The sequence below is a fragment of the Kogia breviceps genome, chromosome 13, assembly GCF_026419965.1.
Source record: "Kogia breviceps isolate mKogBre1 chromosome 13, mKogBre1 haplotype 1, whole genome shotgun sequence".
In the NCBI taxonomy this organism is placed as follows: domain Eukaryota; kingdom Metazoa; phylum Chordata; class Mammalia; order Artiodactyla; family Physeteridae; genus Kogia; species Kogia breviceps.
This window is the reverse complement of record NC_081322.1, coordinates 78,108,734-78,127,824: the sequence shown is the minus strand read 5'-3', so window position 1 is coordinate 78,127,824 and position 19,091 is coordinate 78,108,734. Positions and strand designations below refer to the sequence as shown.

The window sequence follows — 19,091 nt, the reverse complement described above, 5'->3', positions numbered from 1 at the left end:
TGTGTGTCTTATTTGATTTTATAGCAATTAAACCCCTCTTAACTTTTTCTTTGAAAAGGATTCCCTCTCTCCCACATACACTGAGTCATCATATGGAAATCTTCCTATGCTCTGATCACTATAATTATTAAAACCTGTACTTCTTCTGCACAGATTTATCAATTTGTAGCAATTAAAACTGAAAGCATTATTCTAGCTGTAGTTAAATCATGGGGTTTTTTGTTTTGGGGTGTTTCTTTTTTAGAGGAGGTACACTACTTTCTGATTTGTTTACTTTTTCTTGATGCTCAGCATTTTACTAACCTTTGGGATAAATCGCATATTTCAGACGGACAATAGGCGCCTCCATCTTGTTAACCCACAAACACCTCAGGTCTAAAATGTCTCAAACAGAACTCATCCTACGGCCTCCCAACACTCTCTCTCATACTTGAGAACTAATCGTTTTGTAAGTGAAAAAGACTCTAAGATTGAATTTTCTCATATGCGTTTTGTAGTCAAAGGGATGAGAATCTTTGCATTTCACAGTTATTTCTAAAGGTTTCTAATGATAAGCAGAAAATATCTAAGTTCCACACATGAGCAGCTGTTAGAGCCACTGGTTATTTCTTACACATGGTATACCATCTAGCACTGGATTGTTTACTGGAGCTTCTTCTCACAGGAAAGCACACACATCACAGATCACTTAATTTCTCTAAGTGCCTTTCAAGAATGCAGTAGATCAGTGTTTCTCAATATTTAGTGTTTCCGCAAATCATCAAGGGAACTTGTTAATATGCAGATCCTGCTCAGTTGCTGAGAGCCAGAGGAAGGAGCTAAAAAGTACACCTCAGACATGATGGGAGGGCAGCCTTAACTAGAAGAAGTATCCAGGCAACCAATCTTGGTTCAACTTCTGCTATGGAAATATGTGGGTCTTACGTTCCATAATAATTATAGCATCTCTGTCAATAAGCCATGAATTGAACCACTCTAAGCTAAGAAAGAAGATGGTGATATGCACCTTAACATGATATGAACAAACACAGGTATTAACTAAAGTTAACTTGATTTTATATCTTTTAATATGTACATATAGATCTGATGCAGAGAGTACAGCTAGCCACCTGGAAGCTTTAAAGAAGTTGGCGCTGGCATTGCAGGAGAGAAAGCAGGCTATTGAAGATCTGAAAGAGCAGAAGCAGAATATGATAGACCATCTGAATGTAGATGACAAAGAATTAGTCAAAGAACAGACGAGTCACCTTGAACAACGCTGGTTTCAGCTTGAGGACCTTGTTGAAAGGAAAATCCAAGTGTCTGTCACCAACCTGGAGGAGTTAAGTGTGGTCCGGTCCAGATTTCAGGAGCTGATGGACTGGGCGGAAGAGCAACGACCCAACATTGCTGAGGCTCTTAAGCAGAGCCCCCCGCCTGGCACGGCTCAGAACCTTCTCATGGATCACCTCGCCATTTGCAGCGAACTGGAGGCCAAACAGATGCTCCTGAAATCACTCATGAAGGATGCTGATAGGGTGATGGCCGATCTTGGCCTCAATGAGAGGCAGATAATCCAGAAGGTACTCTCTGATGCCCAAAGGCATGTGAATAGTCTCAGTGACTTAGTGGGCCAGAGACGAAAGTACTTAAACAAGGCTTTGTCCGAGAAAACCCAGTTTCTCATGGCAGTGTTCCAGGCGACCAGCCAGATTCAGCAACATGAGCGCAAGATAATGTTCCGTGAACATATCTGCCTGTTACCGGATGATGTGAGCAAACAAGTGAAAACATGTAAGAGCGCACAAGCCAGCCTCAAGACTTACCAAAATGAAGTCACTGGACTTTGGGCCCAGGGTCGCGAATTAATGAAAGGAGTCACAGAGCAGGAAAAGAGCGAGGTAATGGGGAAGCTTCAGGAATTGCAGAGTGTCTATGACACTGTTTTACAAAAGTGCAGCCATCGGCTACAAGAACTAGAGAAAAATTTGGTTTCTAGGAAGCATTTTAAGGAAGATTTTGATAAAGCTTGTCACTGGCTAAAACAAGCAGATATTGTTACCTTTCCTGAAATCAACCTAATGAATGAGAGTGATGAGCTGCATACACAACTGGCCAAATACCAACACATTCTTGAACAATCTCCAGAATATGAAAATCTCCTACTTACGCTACAGAGAACTGGACAGGCTATACTGCCAACGCTGAACGAAGTCGATCATTCCTACCTCAACGAAAAGCTAAATGCACTGCCCCTGCAGTTCAATGTAATTGTCGACTTGGCTAAAGACAAGTTCTGTAAAGTCCAGGAAGCAGTTCTGGCTCGGAAAGAATACGATTCCTTGATCGAGTTGACAGCCCGGTCTCTGTGTGATCTCGAAGACCAGTTCTCCAAGGTGAGGCAAGTCCCCAGCGACCTGAGTGTTGAAGAGGCTCTGTGTCTTCAGGATGCTTGTCGAGCTCTTGGGGGAGAGGTGGCAGCCCTTGCAGAGGCAGTGGATGAACTGAACCAGAAGAAAGAAAGTTTTCGCAGCACAGGGCAGCCATGGCAACCAGACCAGATGCTGCATCTCGTCACCGTGTACCACAGGCTGAAACGACAGACAGAACAAAGGGTGAGCTTATTAGAAGACACCACCAGTGCTTATCAAGAGCATGAAAAGATGTGCCACCAGCTAGAGAAACAACTAGAGGTTGTGAGAACAGAGCAGGCCAAGGTGAACGAGGAGACACTTCCTGCAGAGGAGAAGCTCAAAGTGTATCACTCCCTGGCGGGAAGCCTCCAGGATTCAGGAATTCTTCTCAAACGAGTGACTGTGCATCTCGAAGATCTTGTTCCGCATCTTGATCCCTCAGCTTATGAGAAAGCCAAGCATCAGGTCCAAGCCTGGCAAGAGGAGTTAAAACTGCTGACTTCCGCCATTGGCGTGACGGTGACAGAGTGTGAGAGCCGCATGGTGCAGAGCAGAGACTTCCAGACGGAACTGAGCCGCTCCCTGGACTGGCTGCGGGGCGTGGAGACGGCGCTGAGCGGGCCACTGTGCCTGGACCTGAACCTGCGGGATGTCCAGGAGGAGATCAGAAAGGTCCAAATCCATCAGGAAGAGGTGCAGTCCAGCCTGAGGATAATGAATGCACTGAGTAACAAGGAGAAGGAGAAATTCACGAGAGCCAAGGAGCTGATCTCTGCCGACCTACAGCAAACACTAGCTGAGCTCTCGGAGCTGGACGGGGCCCTGCAGGAAGCTCTCCGCACCAGACAGGTCGGTACCGCAGGGCTTCCCCTTTCTTTTTTCCACTTTGCTTCTTTGTAAATAGGTGTGAGAAATTTCTTTGGTTTTGATTTTTTTCTTTAGAATTGCTTCCTTAAAAAATTTTTTTTTGGCTACTACGTGGAATCATCTTCAATTGTGACTTTAAAAGGTGCTTTTATTGTTTATGCTCATGGTATTCATTTCATGTGATTTTCACGTTGACTTGACTTTAGTTTTAATACAGGAACACCTCAGTTATCCCTCTCCTTGAGGAGACATCATAAACGATAGCACTAGTATAATTAATACCATATGCGAGGAATTAATAATAAAATTCATTCATTAGCAATGAATAAGTAGTGATGCTTTTTTAGAAACAATGTGAAACCTGGCATTTCTAAGCTTAGTGCTGGGTGGAGAGTCTCCAAATTAGAGAGGCAAATGGATGATGCAGTCCTGACCTGATGCTGAGCCAGGCTTTCTTGCGGGGTCTCCCATCAGTTGCCCCATCTCTCCACCCCTTCCTCAGGGAGGAGCGCTTCCTCTTCTCTGGCCTCCCTGAAGCACAACAGAAGCAAGACTAGAATATCTGTCATGACTTGACTTAAAGATAACAAAGAAATGAGAGCATGCTCAGAATTTCCCAGGTTAGCCTCCTCATTGCGGCTTGTTCCGGGGCTCTGTGCATTCAAAAATAAGAGAGATACAGCAGTGCCCAGAGGTGTACTTACTTTAATCCTTTGACCCTTTTTCTCCACATCTGTCCCTCTGATTCTATGGGATTTCAACCAGCCGTTTAAGTTAAATTAAATACAGCCTCTTCCTTAGGATAATATAGTAACTATAGCTTTGGAGTAAAGCACACCTGGATTTTAATCTCAGTTATTTGATCTTGAGCAAATTACTTACATCCTGTAAGTCTCAGTTTTCTCTGTGGAAGAGGGATAATAATATCTCCATCTTCAGATTTATATTCTTAGCATAGGGTCTGATGTAGAGGTGGCCCCCAATGACTCTTAGCTATCATTTAACTTTATTTTTCACATGGATTAAGGTTAACACTAAATAATACAATTTTTAAAAAATCTTAACGTGGGATTAAAATCTTAGTAAACTTCATCATGAAAAATTCTGACTTCTTAAACTAGAGTCTATTTAGTATATTTTTACCTTTTCATGTTGGTTCAGGCCACTGTTAAATTTTTTTAAAAAAAACTATGTCCCTGGCTTTCCCTGGTGGCGCAGTGGTTGAGAGTCCGCCTGCCGATGCAGGGGACACGGGTTCGTGCCCCAGTCCGGGAAGATCCCACATGCCGCGGAGCGGCTGGGCCCGTGAGCCGCGGCTGCTGAGCCTGCGCGTCCGGAGCCTGTGCTCCGCAACGCGAGGGGCCACAACAGTGAGAGGCCCGCGTACCGAAAAAAAAAAAAAAAAACTATGTCCCTATAGCTGTAGAGATAGAGATGGAGTACTTAACCCGGAGTGAAGAATCAAAACAGAAGTTACCTGGAATTTTCATTCTTGAAAAACGTCTGTCATGTAAGCTTGCTTCTGTTGATTTGGTGATTTTTGAACCAAAATCTTGCATCTGCTAAGGTGTCCCTACTTCTGCCATCTTGTGATTGGTACTCTTATTGACTGTCTTGGCTCAAATAACTGAAGGTCACGGTTCTGGTGGCATTTCTAACCTCCACCACTGATTCTTTGCTTTGCCGTCCTCATTCTTTCCTCATTAAGTGCTAATCTTACACGTACTTTCTCTACCGCTTCTCTGCATCTTTGCTTGACAGTAATGGCTTGTCTTGTCCAGCCACTGATGGCCAATTAGAGTGTTTCCTTTCCTTCTGGATTTGAATGGACTTCATTGCACAGGAGTCAGCTTTCCAATCTTCAACTTTTCTATCATAGTCTCTATGCAAGACTTATAGGCTACTATTTCACTACCAGAAATCACTATTTAGCCTGGTAAATGCTGGTTTGGAAGTTGGGTGTTATTACACTCCCTTTTTTCCCCTCCAGCTTTATTGAGGGATAATTGACAAAGAAAATGGTAAGATGTTTAAAGTGTACAATGTAATGGTTTGATATATGTATACATTGTGAAAGAATTCCTTCTTCAAGTTAATTAACAAGTTAACACATCCATCACATCACATATTTATCTCTATCTTTTTTTTTTGGTGAAAACATTTAATTTCTACTTGTTAAGCAAATTTCAAATATATGTTACACTGTTATCAGCTACGGTCACCATGTTATACATTAGATCCTCAGACCTTATTCAACTTAAAACTAAAAGTTTGCACCATTTTTTTTTTTGGCTGCACTGCACAGCTTGTGGGATTTTAGTTCCCCGACCAGGGATTGAACCTGAGCCCTCAGCAGTGAGATTGTGCAATCTTAACCCCTGGACCACCAGGAATTCCCAAAAAGTTTGCACCATTTTACCAACCTTTCTATTTTGTTCACCCTGCAGCCCCTGGCAACCAGTTTTCTACTCTAAGTTTCTATGATTTCAGCTTTTTCTTGTTTTTTTTTTTTTTAGAGTCCATGAGACCATGTGATATTTGTCTTTTTCTGTCTGGCTTATTTCACTTAGAATAGTATCCTCCAGGTTTGTCCACGTTTCTGGAAATGACAGGATTTCCTTCTTTTTTAAGGCTGAATAATATTCCAAGGTGTGTATTTTTCTTTTAATTCATTCATCTGTGGATGGACACTTAGGTTGTCTCCATAGCTTGACTATTGTGAATAACACTGCTATGAACTGAGAGTACAGATATCTCTTCGAGATAATGATTTTGTTTTCTTTGGAGAAATACCCAGAAGTGAGATTGCTGGATCATACTGGCAGTTAATTTCTTGAGGAACTTCCATGCTGTTTTCCATAGTGGCTATACCAGTTTACATTCCTACTGGTATTATTATACTCCTACCTAAATGCGGCGTTATTTCACTTTGGTGAATATTCATGCTGCCACAGATTAGTAAGCATTATATTTTTTCTTTAAAGAGAGGACATTTCAGAACCATCATAATTTCTATTCCATCTGTGTCCTTATTTATTTATTTTAACTGCAATAATAAAATTATAACAAGAAGAACAGAAGGGAAAGTAAAGGATAATAATGGATTGCACCAAAAAAATTTTACCAGCTTATCAATTCATTTATACACATATATCCATGTGACCGAAGACTGGGAAAGAAATGGAAAGCATAAATTATTTTTGTCAAGCCCATTGCAAAAGAGAGTTGATTATGTTTGCAATTGCTGTTTTTCAGGCTACCTTGACTCAGATGTATAGTCAGTGTCAAAGGTACTATCAAGTGTTTCAAGCAGCTAATGACTGGCTTGATGACGCTCACGAAATGTTACAGCTGACAGGCAACGGCCTAGATGTGGAGAGTGCAGAGGAAAGTCTCAAAAGCCACATGGAATTTTTTAGTACAGAGGATCAGTTCCACAGCAATCTGGAGGAGCTCCAAGGCCTGGTAGCCAACCTGGACCCACTCATCAAGCCAACTGGAAAAGAGGACTTAGCACAGAAAATGGCCTCCCTGGAAGAGAAAAGCCAGGGGACAATACAGGATTCACACGTCCAATTAGATCTCTTGCAGAGGTATTGGAGTTGTTTTGCTCTTTATATTCTAGTGAAATGGATTTTCACATGGAAAATAGGAATATATTAATGATATACATTATCGTTCATTCTTTTCTCTTAAGTATCACTAGACATATTGACATCAGAGCTCTGCATAGAGATGTGTGATTTTAAGTTGCTTATTGACGTGTGTTGGATTTTTTCAAGATGTGCAGCTCAATGGCAGGATTACCAGAAAGCAAGGGAAGAGGTTATTGAATTGATGAATGATGCAGAAAAGAAATTGTCTGAGTTTTCTTTATTGAAGACTTCTTCCAGTCATGAAGCAGAAGAAAAATTGTCAGAACACAAGGTTAGTTTTGTTGTTTTTTTCTAATATTCTTTCACTGTAACTGTAATGGGTCTTTGCAATATGATAGTTCCAGGAACAAGTCAATAAATCTTCATTTCCACCTGGGCTTTTTAAACACAAAAAGGATACATTCATTTAACCACATTTCATAGCAGTTTTAACTTAATTAATGCAGTCACCTCTTTAGGATTCCTGTTAGAAATGCATAGCTAGGTTTAAAAAGACACATTCAGAGCAATTTGCTTCTGATAAGATGTGATACAGTAGATTTCAGTAAATACTTTCTGGTGTAACTTAGATTAATTCAATTAAAATTCAAAAATTAATAACTGAGTTTCACTCATATCACAGCAATATAAAGTAGAATGGGACATACTTAAATATCAAATTCCATTCACTTATATTTTTGCTAGTTTTTAAAAACGGGAGAATGTCATATCAAGCAGCATGTAAATGTTTGTTTGTAATAAATAACTATTCACCTTACCTCTTTAAAAAAGCCAAGGCTAACTCAATTACAAATTAAATGTAAAAGTAAGAATTACCAGAGGAAAATAAACATATGTAGGAACATTTCCTTTTGCGGATAATTTTAGGCTTTACCAAAATTCATAGAGCTTTTGAAAAAACCCATCTCTCCCCTCAACCTCTGTTCCTCTCCCCACCCAGGCTTTAGTGTCAGTAGTTAACTCTTTCCATGAGAAAATTGTGGCCTTAGAGGGTAAAGCTTCAGAACTGGAAAGAACCGGAAATGGCGCCAGCAAAGCAACCATAAGCAGGTCGATGACGGCTGTCTGGCAGCGCTGGACACGGCTCCGTGCTGTGGCCCAGGACCAGGAGAAGATACTGGAAGATGCAGTGGATGAGTGGAAGAGCTTTAACAATAAGGTAATCTCCATTACGGATGGGCTCAAAGTATTGTTTCCTTGCTGATGAGAATGTATTTTGAAAAGTGGTATTTTGCTTCTTTTTTCAAATTGGCCTTATGAAAGTAAAAAGCCTTTTTTAAAAAATCCCTATTTACATTGATGTGAAAACCAAAACATAAATAAAATACATATGCAATGTGCAATTTAGTCCCAGGTCTGGGTCCAGTTATTTTAATAGGAAATAAACCAAGTAATCACATTTTGAAAGGAGGACAAGCCCATTTTGCCCCATTTGTGAGGCTCTTAGTAACACTTCCTTTCCTGGCCCTGAAAAAAGTGCAAAACACTTTGTCTTTGCCATGAAATAAGCAGGAATTTTACTCATTTTCCAAATCCTGTTTAATTTAATATCTTCCCTTTTAAGTAGGGTTCAAGCATTAAGCCACATCTTCCTTTATGACTCATCTTCCTTTATGACTCAAACGTATTTATGTTAGCGTAAATATTGAAAAGAGTTTTTCTTTTATCTGTTTAGTGAAAGAAAATTTTTTAAAAAACCTTTCTCTATGTTATGAAATGTCTGATTGCCCTATTATTATTATTATTATTATTTTATTTATTTATTTTCGGCCATGCCATGCAGCATGTGGGATCTTAGTTCCCTAACCAGGGATCGAACCCGTGCCCCCTGCATTGGGAGCACAGAGTCTTAACCATTGGAATGCCAGGGGAGTCCCTGCCCTGCTGTTATTTTGAGATTAAATCTTTAAACCCAGAAGAATAGTGGTGGTCTTTCCTTCCATGTTAAGGAGATTGTTCACATGTTAGTTTCCTGAGATTTAGAGTTGACACCATCATCTTTATCGTGCTCCAATGCATTAGTGTCAAATTTGGCATTTATGGGAATTGCCCTCTTTTTTTCAGTTTATTTACTTTGAACTTCATAGTATGTACATTTGTCATCAGGTTAAGAAAGCCACTGAAATGATTAATAAGCTGCAAGATAAATTACCGGGAAGTTCAGCAGAGAAAGCCTCAAAAGCAGAACTCTTAACTCTTCTTGAATATCATGACACATTCATTCTGGAGCTGGAACAGCAACAGTCGGGCTTACGGATGCTGAAGCAGCAAGCACTGAGCATGCTCCAGGATGGGGCCATGCTGTCCCCTGGAGAAGAGCCATCCACTGTGCAGGAAATCACGGCAATGCAGGACCGGTGCCTGAAGTAATTATACACCTGCTCTCATTCTCTGTTTCTAAACTTGGCCATGACCCAAAGGGACGAATGTGGTATTAAGAGTCTGGGGGTGCTCTCCCCAGACCACCTTAAAAATGTAGGGCTCTGTTCCTGTCATCCTTGCTATCTAGTACATATCTAGTCGTATTTAGAAATATAGTAATGAACCACATGCAATCTCTGCCTTCAGGTAGCGTACAGTCAAGCAGCAGAGGTAGACAACTAATCTAGGAGAGGAGCCAAGGAAGGCTTCTCTTCAGAAGGGGTATTTCAGCTAAAGACTAAGCAGGCTTGAGCCAGCCAGTGAGGTGGGAGGAGAGTTCTGCAAACAGGGGAATAGCAAGTAAGAAAGTGTGGAAGGAAGCATGTCACCTCAGGGAACTCTTGGGTGATGGGGCGATTCATGAGACATAAAGCTTAAAAGGTAAACATTTGGGAGCTATTGAGTACTTGGTTTTGATAAATCTTGATAACTCATTGGCTAAATTGGATGACACATAGATTAGAGCAAGGATGCTACCAAAGTCCAGGTAAATAATAGTCACTTACTGATAGTGAACTTAGAGAAAGTTAATCTTTTATTGATTGATCTTTGGCTGTGTTGGGTCTTCATTGCTACACACAGGTTTTCTCTAGTTGTGGACAGCGGAGGGGCCACTCTTCATCGTGGTGTGTGGGCTTCTCTTGTTGTGGCTCACAGGCTCAGTAGTTGTGGCGCCCGGGCTTAGTTTTTCCGCGGCATGTGGGATCTTCCTGGACAAGGGTTTGAACCTGTGTCCCCTGCGTTGGCAGGCGGATTCTTAACCACTGCATCACCAGGGAAGTCCTAAAAGTTAATCTTTTTTTTTTTTTGCGGTACACGGGCCTCCCACTGCTGTGGCCTCTCCCGTTGCAGAGCACAGGATCCGGACGTGCAGGTTCAGCAGCCACGGCTCACGGGCCCGGCCGCTCCGCGGCATGTGGGATCCTCCCGGACCGGGGCACGAACCTGCGTCCCCTGCATCGGCAGGCGGACGCTCAACCACTGCGCCACCAGGGAAGCCCCCAAAAGTTAATCTTAATGATATGTAACCAGCCTGATTCACTTATGGGGCCAGAGAGGAAAGTCACTATGTAATTTAACTCCTGTATTAACTACTATTACTCATACATATCCTACATTCACCCCTTCTCTTATAGACGACTTCAGGATAATCCAACTCCATGTATTTAAATTTTTTTAACCAAATTTATGTCAATTCAAATAAAGACTTACAATTTGGATGATGAACATTATTAATCATAAAATTTCCAAAGTTTGAGTCTTTATTTAAAGACTAGTTTCTAATAGGCACAAATATTCCAGTTACACATCACTTTTAAAGGCTGATGATTCTGCACCATGAGTAGATTTTCAAAGAGGAAATAAATAGTCAAACAATCTCTAGGTTACTCTCGACAAGAAAACGAATTGCAGTTTAGTGGCATGGGAGTATGTCAGCTCTCAATTTTCCAGGGATAAATCATTCACTTCACGTGATGTATTTTCTTCTGTTATACTTGAAGTAAACTTAAATGTTACTGAAAATTATCTGACAGTTTGGGGGAAATGTCTTTACTTGGAAAAAAATAGGCAGCTTCACTTTTTTAATGTCTGTTTTTGACAATTTGATGTCATGTATTGGGGGGGTTCCTTTCGTTTCAATCCACATCTGCTTTCTCCCTTTATTGTTTCTAAAGCATACAGGAGAAAGTGAAGAAGAACGGAAAGGTGGTAAGGCAGGAGCTGAAGGAACGAGAAGTGGTGGAGACCCAAATCAATTCAGTAAAATCTTGGGTTCAGGAAACGAAGGAGTATTTGGGGAATCCAACAATAGAAATAGATGCTCAACTTGAAGAACTTCAGGTACAAAATTCATTCCCTAGACCCATCATGTTAAAAAATTTTCCTGCTTTTAATCAAATGTATCTGTTTATATTCAATGAAATAATTGAATTAAAAATTTTTAGAAATGTTTTCTATAAAAGACTTCTAGTATTATTTCATTGGGCTTTCTTTTGTTCTGTATAAAGTGGACATGCTTCTTATTGAGACTAAAGAACATTTTGCTTTTTGTAAATGTGTTTCTCTAATTCCACACTTAATCATATTTTGAGGAACAATACAAAGCCTTGTCTCTGTACCCATAAAAATTAATTTCCTTATCAGGCTCCCAGAAATTTCTTATGTTGATCTTTTCTTCAGATTCTCCTAACAGAAGCCACAAATCACCGACAGAACATTGAGAAAATGGCTGAAGAACAGAAAAATAAGTATCTTGGTCTTTATACTATATTACCTTCTGAACTCTCTCTTCAGCTAGCTGAAGTGGCCTTGGACCTAGGAACTATACATGATCAGGTAAACCTACGGTCAAGAAAGAGTACTTTTCCACTCTTTATAGGCTCAGTACTCTTGTATGAGACTTTGTGATTTTCACAATCCTGTCTTCATGGAAACAGAGTTAAAAAAAAAAAAAATCAGTATAAAATAATAATATTAAATTAGAGGTCTTATTCATAGGCAAGAAGCATATGAGAAGATACTAGATGTGAGCAATACTCTCAAACATTAAAGATAATTTATCTGCTTCCAAAAGGAAATTACTCAAAGAAACAAAGATACATTTCATGTATTCAACAAATATTTATTGAGTATCCAGAGTCTGCCAGGCACTCTTCTTTTGTTGTTTCAGTTCAGCAAGATGTAGTAGGTGAAGATATTTGAAAAAAGGGAAAAATCAGAGTTAAAAGAATAAGGTAAAACCAGGAATGAGGTTTCTACCCCAAATGCATGCTATAGGGTCCTGTATTGTGTCTAGAGGAAGTCCTATCAGTCTAACTCTAACTTGCAAATAACTAAGGAAAGGAATGTGTGTAAATTTTAAAACAAATCTTTTTTTAATTTAACAAATTGCTACATAGCCATTCATAGTACTGAGATCAGAGGGATATTTCTATCTTAACTCCTCATAAAGAACATACACTTTCATGTAGGGAAAATAGCTTCAGTAGCATTTGTATGGAAACGTAATGGGTTTTAGGACCTTCTTGGTGGCCTAACACTAAAGCAGTTTAGTTAAAACTGGTCTACAGAAAATAAGGGGAGGATAATTCTAAACTACTACAGGAAATGGAAAGTAGTATTGCATTGTAGAAACTATACAACTATAAAATTCACGTAAGTGTGCTGTACCTTTTAGACTCTCCAGTGTATGATGCAAAGTGTTTAAAAATTTTCATCAAAGTCTAATTCTACTGCATCATACTATTGACCTAAATTAAAATATTATTTTCTATTTTAAGTATTAAATATTAATTTCAATACTAATATTTTGCAGTATTACTTATTTGGTTTTTCTTCTTAGACATTGGAAGGTCTTTTGGGAAGGATGACTTGGCGAGTTCAGATCTTAAAAAAAGAAGTTCAAATTTTAGGGTTTTTTTCCCGCTGGATAAATTTCCCTATAATAGAGTTATTCACATGCATTCCATTTACGTTAGCGCTCAACTCAAAATGATGAAGTCAAAAAAAGTACTCTTTTGGGGCTTCCCTGGTGGCGCAGTGGTCGAGAGTCCGGCTGCCGATGCAGGGGAGGCGGGTTCGCGCCCCGGTCCGGGAGGATCCCACGTGCCGCGGAGCGGCTGGGCCCGTGAGCCATGGCCACTGAGCCTGCGCGTCCGGAGCCTGTGCTCGGAAGCGGGAGAGGCCACGACAGTGAGAGGCCCGCATACCACCAAAAAAAAAAAAAGTACTCTTTTAATGGTGTATTTCCTCACTACTAAGGAGATTTGATTTGGTATTTTTATATATTAAAAAATGATCAGCACAATAAATCTAGTTAGCATTCAAAACCATACATAGTTATAAAAATTTTTATTCTTGTGATGAAAACTTTTAAGAAGTACTCTCTTAGCGACCTTCAACTATGCAATACAAGATTGTTAACTATAGCCACCATGCCATACATTACATCTGCATCAGTTAAAGAGATTTTTTAAGGCCCTTCATTTATACAAAGAAAATATTTCTTTACCATCTTCCCTTCAACATTTTATTATAAGCAAAATATGAATGTTTGTTTTCATATCAAATCAAAGCCATTAGAAACTTGTAAAGATTAACTGTGGTTTTTCATTTGCCTTTCCATTGGACATGTTCTGTGCTTTTTTGTCATACTATACAGAGGTAATTGGAAGTTTGAAAAAGAGTTAACAGGTCGTTAACAGCTACTTATGAAAAGGTGCATGGACACAAATCTGTGTGCCTCCAATCATCTGACATCGTCTTCCATTTTATGAAGAAAAAGGCTTAGAAGAGTTTGTATGTTTAGGGTCACAAAGTTAGTAAGTGGAGAAGATAGAATTCAAACTTAGCTATCTGCACTGCTTCCTGTAAACATCTGATGAGTGAATTACTGTACATGCATTGCTTGTTCCTTTGCTGAAATAGCAGCAGAAAGAGGTGCAGTTAATACGTAAAATGGCGGGAGGTGAGGCTGCAAGGAAAACCATGAGAGCTTGTAATTGCACGCGGCTGGCTTGTTGAGGCACTTCGATGCCGAAGCAGCGTTGATGACCTAAAGTGCCTCTTGGCAATATCTGAAGATGGAGATATATATTAGTATGAATGACCCAATTTTTACCATGGTTGATTTTGCCGTTCTCATTGATTATTTAGATCCAGGACAAAATAAAAGAAGTTGAACAGAGCAAGGCCATGAGTCAGGAATTCAGCCAGCAAATTCAGAAGATAGCCAAAGATCTCACAACTATTCTAACCAAGCTGGGAGCAAAGACAGATAATTTAGTTCAAGCTAAAACTGACCAAAAGGTAAGGAAGGAGAAGTGGAAATATAAGGGGTGCTGTTGAATGAATTAAATATTTTGAGTGCATTAGTTTATTTTGAAGATACAGAAAAAAAAAAAAAAAAGCTTCCTTGATTAGCACACTTCATGAAAACCAGAGAGTAAAGCCAGGCAGTAAAGAAATTTTGTAAATACAATAATATAGAGCTACTTATATCGTATATTATTATCACAGTTAAAGTGTATTCATAAATATACATGCATATGTAGTGTCAAAGGACTAAATGATGGTTTAGGATTACAAGTATATACATTTCAAAATGAAGGATGTTCTTGGTAGTTTAATCCCTTTTCTCATTTTGCCAATGAGTAAAGTGACTAATCCTTTTTGGGTGGGACAGAAGGGAAATTTTAGCTCTCTCAGCCTCCTAGGAGATAAAACACCAGGGTTACAAAACATCCTGCTCTGCCTTTTCAACTGAAGAAACAGAAATGTGAACTGGTCATAGTTGAATTATTCTTATATATTTGGCTTTTACAAAAATCATTTAAAATATAATCCTTCTGATTCTGGAAAATCTGGAGAAATTTATTATCTATAGTCTAACATTCTTTCCTTTTGATGACCAGGTGCTAGGAAAGGAATTAGATGTCTGTAACTTAAAATTAATGGACCTAGATGAAGCAGTACAAAAATTCTCGGAACAGAATGGCCAACTGGGTAAACCACTGGCCAAGAAGATAGGAAAACTGACTGAACTTCACCAGCAGGCCATCAGACAGGCCGATAACCGGCTCTGTAAGCTCAGCCAGGTATGTTTTCCCAGTCGGTAATCAACATTCTCTAAAGCCAAAATTCAATTTTCTATTTTTTGCTTTTAAAAATAAGTGAAAAGATAATATGGACAATGATGAGAGTAATTTAAGTGTAGCTTATTTCATACCATGCTTGTCTTTCTAAGATTTACATGTAAACCTGACTTTATTTTATATCAAACTATATTATAAACTTATTGACGAAGGTGTTCATATAAATGGACTTTTTATAAATAATTGAATATATATAATATATATATATATGTTTGCCTTTACTTAATTGGTTCAGGTCACACATCATCATAATTGTTGAGCATAGACTGAACTTTTGCAAATTGATTATGTTTTTTTCTGCAATCAGGGATGAATTAAATCAGAATTTGCAACCAATAAATTATAATATTGAAACCTATAATCCCCACCTACCACCTCCTTACTCAGTGAGGGTAGAGTAGGAAAGGAGGGAGAGAGAAGAGCTAGATAGAGGAATAAGAGATAAGAATGGAGAATTTTTTTAAAAGATTATTCAAGCATAGTAGGAACTTGGACTTTATCCTAAAGTCACTGGGAAGTCCTTAATAGATGTTCAATAAGGAAATAATTTTTCATGATACCTTTAGATATCACAGATATCATAATGATCAATTCCTAAGATTATTGTATCCAAAGAGAGATCAAAGACTGATTTCTAGCTCTCAAAGCAGAGTTTACATTTGTTATCTGAATGCTAACGATTTTTCAGGCAGCATCCCATTTAGAAGAATACAATGAAATGCTGGAGTCAATTCTGAAGTGGATTGAGAAAGCTAAAGTCTCAATACATGGAAAGATTGCATGGAATTCTGCAAGCCAACTTCGGGAACAATACATTTCACATCAGGTAACTTTGGGAAAATAGTTTTCAAAGAGTAACTAAGAGAGTGCTTTGATTTAACTGGCTAGGCTGACAGAAAATTTAGCGGACCATGATGTAAAATTATTTTAGGTGCTAGGAAAAAAGAAAGGTAAGGTACCCCTAACAACTTGTCCAGGGGATTGAAAGAAAGTAGCTACCCATGAGATTTCATAAGACTGTATATATAAATAAATATCCTCCTCTGTCTCCCCTAGACTTTCCATTTCCCAAGACCAAAAATAATCATCCAGATAGGACTCTTTTTTTTTTTTTTTGCAGCTTCTTTGAAATAATTGTATGCAGGGATATGGTGGGAAATTCTTCCCCAGGAAGAACTGTAGGGACAGGTGGAAAGATTATAGCCTCCAGACTCAGGCTGATGGGGAAACCAAGTTCTGACATTTAGAGCTGTGTAATTTGGAGGAAGCTACTTTGCCTCTCAGAAGTCAGTCTTATCGTCAATAAGATGGAGATGTAAATGATATTCATACTGCAGAGTTATCATGAAGATCAAATGGTTTAACACGTGTGCCATCATCAAGCACAGTCCCTGGCACACGGGTCCTCAGTCAGAGCCTCAATCTCATGCCTCTTCCTTCGAGCCCTTCTGCCTGGTCACAGTGGGCTGACCTCCCGCAGGAAGTAGGGGTCAGCTGGGAATGAGTCCACACCACATGGGGGCCGCATTACTTCATTTCCTCTGAAGTTTTCTCTCGACCATATCATCCAGGAAATTATTTCATCCCTTTATAATTTAGGCTTGAATTAGATACAGATATCTAATAGCCAGTTATCTTGCAATCAAATACACAATGGTCTTTATTTAAGTTACGTGAGTATCTTCAAGTATTTTAGATTTTCTCTCTTTTATTCTGATTTATGTATATTCATGTCTTTTAAATGCATCCCCTTTCCATTCCAGTTGACAGGGGTCTAGATCAAAGCCTCATTTTCCCCTTCTTGGAATGCTTTAACAGTTTCCTAATTGGTTTCCCTGTATTTATCTTTCTTCTCTAATCAAAACTGCACACTCCTCTCAAATCTTTCGTAAACAACTACAGAGTTGTTCTGCCCGATGTTATGCATTAACAGACAGGACTTAAGTTACAACTGGTTATAAACAATGAAAAAATATTCATCGGAAATCCAGAAATGCAAATTTAAAAGAGAGAGAGCATTTTAATTATCAAGTTAACAGTATTTTTAAAAGTTCATATTTAAAGAAGTGAGAGCTGTCAAACACTGCTGGTAACTTGGTTAAATCTCCTTGAAAAACAATTGGAAAATGTATCATGATCATCAAAACATTACTACTCTGTAATCCAAAATGTAGGAAATATTTTATATGAGTGTTAATGACTATACTGGAATTTTGAAGAAAACTTAAACGTCAAATACGTTTTCTGAGTAAATTTTTGGATTTCATAAAATATAATGTAGTCTTTAAAATGACCAAGAAGGTAGTTTTTTGTTTTGTTTTGGTTTTTGGTTTTTTTAAAAATAGCTCCTGCTCTCATTTATTTATGTATTCAATAATCATTTATAGAGTGCTTTCCAAAACTAGGAATTTTGTTAGGCATTTGAAACCCAAAGGATATTCCCTGCCTCTGCCCCAGGGAGTTGATAATTAAAGGGAGAAAGGAGATAGAAAGACAGATCTAGACAATTACGATACAGTGTGATAAGTGCAGGGATTGAGAGCCCAGCATGCTGAAGGAACTCATGGGAGGGTACCCAACCCAGATTGCCCAGGATTTGAGAAGATTAAGGAAGGAGAGGGTGATTCTGAGCTGAATCCTGAAAGACACGCAGCCTACTTGTTGTAGAGTTTTAGACAAAACTGCATGTTGAAATCCCGGCAGTAGGAGTGAGGGGTGCTCTAGCTGGTGCACTGGCGAGGAGGTCTGCAGAGAGCTGGAAGAGAGAGAAGACAAAGACAGATCATGGAAGCCTGTTAAGAACTTGGCCTTTCTCCTGAAGTCACTAAGCCTTGGACAGATATTCTGCAGACGGGTGATAAGCTCAGACTTACAGTTTAAGAAAGATCACTTAGAAGCCTGTGGAAAACAGATCGATGAAGGTAAGGCAACTAGAAGGTGGTTTCGGTATTCCAGCAGACAATGACAGGCCTCTCTTTGGAGGCTGAAAGAGGACAAAAATCAAGGGGCTTACCCAGCAAGAACTCTGGATGTGGAGGCTGTTGGGTGTGGCTGAGAGAGAGGGAGGATGCAAGCATGGTTCCCAGGTTCTTCTGACTTGGGCAGTTCAGCGGGTTGCGTGCGTTGAGGGACACAGGAGGACAGATGCCAGGTGTTGGTGGTGACCTCACACGGACGTTCAGGAGAAAACTCAGCCTGTCACACACCGTTCTGGGGAGTTCTCCCGTGCCTGAAAACTGCCTGACTTTATCCAAAAACAACACAGAGAGAGAAAATGCATGTGTTCTAACATCAGGTGAAAAAGATGGAAAATTGTAGGTATGTTGTGATCTCAATTACCTAAAATTATACCCAAACTGAACAGCAGTTGTTGCTTAAAGTTATCTCTGGGATATGGGATTATGGACTATTTTATCTTCTTTATTTTTCAATATTTTCTAAGCTTTATGATATCTATAATAATATATATATAATATATAACATATTATATACTATATATATAATATATGTATATGACATTTATTGTGAGAAAAAAGATGTACTTTATTTTTTAAAATAAGAATCTATTGCCTAAGAGTAATATCCCATCTCCCATTTCTCCTCTTTACACATCACACACCCCAGGAACTGTGCATTTTGTGCTCACTCACCTATGTGCCTGTGCTTATTATTCTGTCCCCTCAGCATAAAATGTCTTTCCTTTTCCTCCCCATCTGTCAATACAAACATTCTTCTTACTCAGCTCAGATGTGACTCTCCCAGGAAGACTTCTCTCAACCCTCCTGCAAGTAGTAGCACGTCTCATTTCTGGCATCCTTAACCCTTTCTTCTTTCACTCTGCTCATAAAATGCATATCATATGCTTATTATTCTGCTTATGTTGTTATTAGTCCCAAGAGATGATACTGTCTTGAATGATAAGGGCTTTGTTTTATGCCAGGTTGTTTCTACCCCTTTGTCTCACTTCAAGCAAGTGTTTGTGATGCTCTTGTCTTATTTTCATTTCTTAGATCCATATATGCTTAGGTCTTAGATACAGAATATGAGACCTGAAAAGCATCTCTTTAGTTTGAATCTGAGAAAAGGGGGGCCAGTGACCT

General features: G+C 39.2%; 1 protein-coding gene across 1 annotated transcript in view; it reads left to right on the top strand.

Annotated features, from left to right (window-relative positions):
* SYNE1 (spectrin repeat containing nuclear envelope protein 1) overlaps positions 1 to 19,091 on the top strand; it is a 451,782-nt gene that overhangs the window by 255,427 nt on the left and 177,264 nt on the right. Inside the window, exons 78-87 of the mRNA XM_067011034.1 lie at positions 1,082 to 3,242; positions 6,516 to 6,853; positions 7,043 to 7,187; positions 7,857 to 8,075; positions 9,023 to 9,282; positions 11,014 to 11,179; positions 11,519 to 11,674; positions 13,994 to 14,146; positions 14,752 to 14,934; positions 15,680 to 15,817. Coding sequence (XP_066867135.1) covers positions 1,082 to 3,242; positions 6,516 to 6,853; positions 7,043 to 7,187; positions 7,857 to 8,075; positions 9,023 to 9,282; positions 11,014 to 11,179; positions 11,519 to 11,674; positions 13,994 to 14,146; positions 14,752 to 14,934; positions 15,680 to 15,817 — 3,919 coding nt within the window. The remainder of the gene's footprint in view (positions 1 to 1,081; positions 3,243 to 6,515; positions 6,854 to 7,042; positions 7,188 to 7,856; positions 8,076 to 9,022; positions 9,283 to 11,013; positions 11,180 to 11,518; positions 11,675 to 13,993; positions 14,147 to 14,751; positions 14,935 to 15,679; positions 15,818 to 19,091) is intronic.